We start from the raw sequence: 2,213 nt of genomic DNA on the forward strand, positions 1-2,213 counted from the left end.
ACGATACAAGTTTCCTTAGTGTAGGCCTGCAGTTCATATTATCTGTTATTGTGTAATTATTAAATATTAAATAATAAAAAAAAAAAAAATAATAAATGTTCGGATTTACTGAGTATGCCACTGAGCCACCACTTCTCATTGTATGCGCTGACTGAACTCCTCTATGTTCTGTAGTCACAGAATAATAATTAAGTACTCTGTAGTGTCATACAATCGAACAAGTATTGTCGTTTTCAGCGAATTTGCTGGATATCATGCACATTTTCTCAGATTACTACCGGTCCAGCTACTGGGAAATTTTTGTTTAAACTGTGACCTTAGCATCATTTTGCTAAATAGAACCAATTCCCTGTTTTTATGCAAGATTATCTTGTTCTTTGTAACTTTCTTATCGAATTCTTCTTTTAAAATGGTTTTTTTTTTTTTTATTTCCTATTGTTAACTGATTTTTTATGCTCGTATGTGACGTATTAATTGCTATTGTGATTTTTATGCCTTTATTTAAAACTTGTTAAAGAAATTTATGTTATTCTAATAATAATAAATCTTTGAATTTTTTACATTCGTACCCAATTTTAACTAACATCTCCATTTCATTATTTTAGTTTCATTATTCGATTTTAGAACGCAAGAAGTCCGCAGCAATGATGCAGAGTGTCCGCTTGGCGTCGGGGCGCCGCCGCAACAAGCTGCCATCTGACGAGAGCGCGGGTGACTACGTTGTGTTCGGTGAATTCTCGCAAAACCTGCTCAGAGATGGCGGTTTTTGCAATCCGTACGAATCTCCCTTAGACCCGATGTGGGCAGCACTGGAGAAAAAACTAATGCGTTAATGATTTTCATGCATTGTTCCTAATAAATTTGATTACCTTCGTACTAAAACATATTCTTGTCAGTGATATAATTAGTATAAATTATACTCTTATTTTAGTTTATTGTGTGGCGTATAGATGGCGCTAAATCAATTGATCGAGCGATTTTTCTTTTTTATTCGTTTTTGTGACTTATGTATTATTTTTGACATTTTTTATTAATAATACAATACAATTTTTTTACAATTAACGATTATAAACGTTACTATGTGTATATTTCAATGAGAATAATACACAATTAATTAATATAAACTACCATATACTGAATATTTTCTTACGCGTTAAATACATTTCTTTTATAATTTCTAGACATGTTCTAGGGTCCAGAATATTAAGCATTTGAACAATGCATTTATTAAAATAAAAATATTACGAGAAGGTTTACATTTATGTAGTAAGTTTCCATTTAAATTCCTATAAAATATATTACATTTTAACTTCCAATTTTGTACCATTGGATTGATTAAAATAATCAACAATAAAATCAAACTTTTCTACACAATAATATAACAAAGGGAATGTTAATACATTATTCCTTTTTATATTTACGGTTCAATTATATACTATGTACTTAATATTATTTTTTTTGCAAACATTATTTACTATGAAAAATATTTTGTTAATTTTGTTGATTTTACACGAGACTGTGTCTTTTTATTTTGTTGAAAATCGTTTAAACAAATGACATTGTACTTGGTGATGGTGTTTTGGGTCATTAAATATTTAGTTAATATTTTATTGTCCTTTTATTTACCTCCTAAACTTAACGGTATGAATATGAATAAAACATTAAGTATATGTAGTTCTTAGGTACTTTTCTTGGTATGGGGACCTGATATTGAAAATATTTGGCAAAAATGTCTATGAAGAAAGAACATGTTACAGATGTACAAAATGAAGTATTTATTCAATGAAAAGCTTTTATTTCAATGATTCATCAATGTATTATCTATATAAATATGACAGAAGCAAGTTTATCAAAAAAATCTTTAAAAAATAAAACTGAATAACAGTACTGTTAAACTGATTGATTTTCTTATTCATAAAATTTTTATTTTTAACACGTCGTGGATGTAAAAAGAAAATGACAGATGTGTAAAATAACCATAATTCAGAACAAATAAGAACAAAAATCATAAAGTACTGCCCAAAAAATGTAAGCTTACGCTTACCGCTATAATCGAATTCATTGAGTAAGTCTCGACTCAAGAAAAAACAAACCTTATCGTATTCGATTAAAGCTTAATTCGTTATGCCGCTTAGTTTAACAGCTAACTTTTATGGCGGAGGCGCAAGGTTGAATTTACTACAAGTAAATAAATATCTAGGTTAGAATTCGGT

At 28.9% G+C, this 2,213-nt stretch overlaps 1 protein-coding gene across 1 annotated transcript in view; it reads left to right on the top strand.

Annotated features, from left to right (window-relative positions):
* Positions 1-1,608, top strand: part of LOC119830147 — a 7,325-nt gene extending 5,717 nt beyond the window's left edge. The window contains exon 7 of the mRNA XM_038353042.1: positions 625-1,608. Coding sequence (XP_038208970.1) covers positions 625-833 — 209 coding nt within the window. The 3' untranslated portion in view covers positions 834-1,608. The remainder of the gene's footprint in view (positions 1-624) is intronic.
* The last annotated feature ends 605 nt before the right edge of the window (positions 1,609-2,213 follow it).

This window comes from Zerene cesonia, chromosome 11 (genome assembly GCF_012273895.1).
Source record: "Zerene cesonia ecotype Mississippi chromosome 11, Zerene_cesonia_1.1, whole genome shotgun sequence".
Taxonomy (NCBI): domain Eukaryota; kingdom Metazoa; phylum Arthropoda; class Insecta; order Lepidoptera; family Pieridae; genus Zerene; species Zerene cesonia.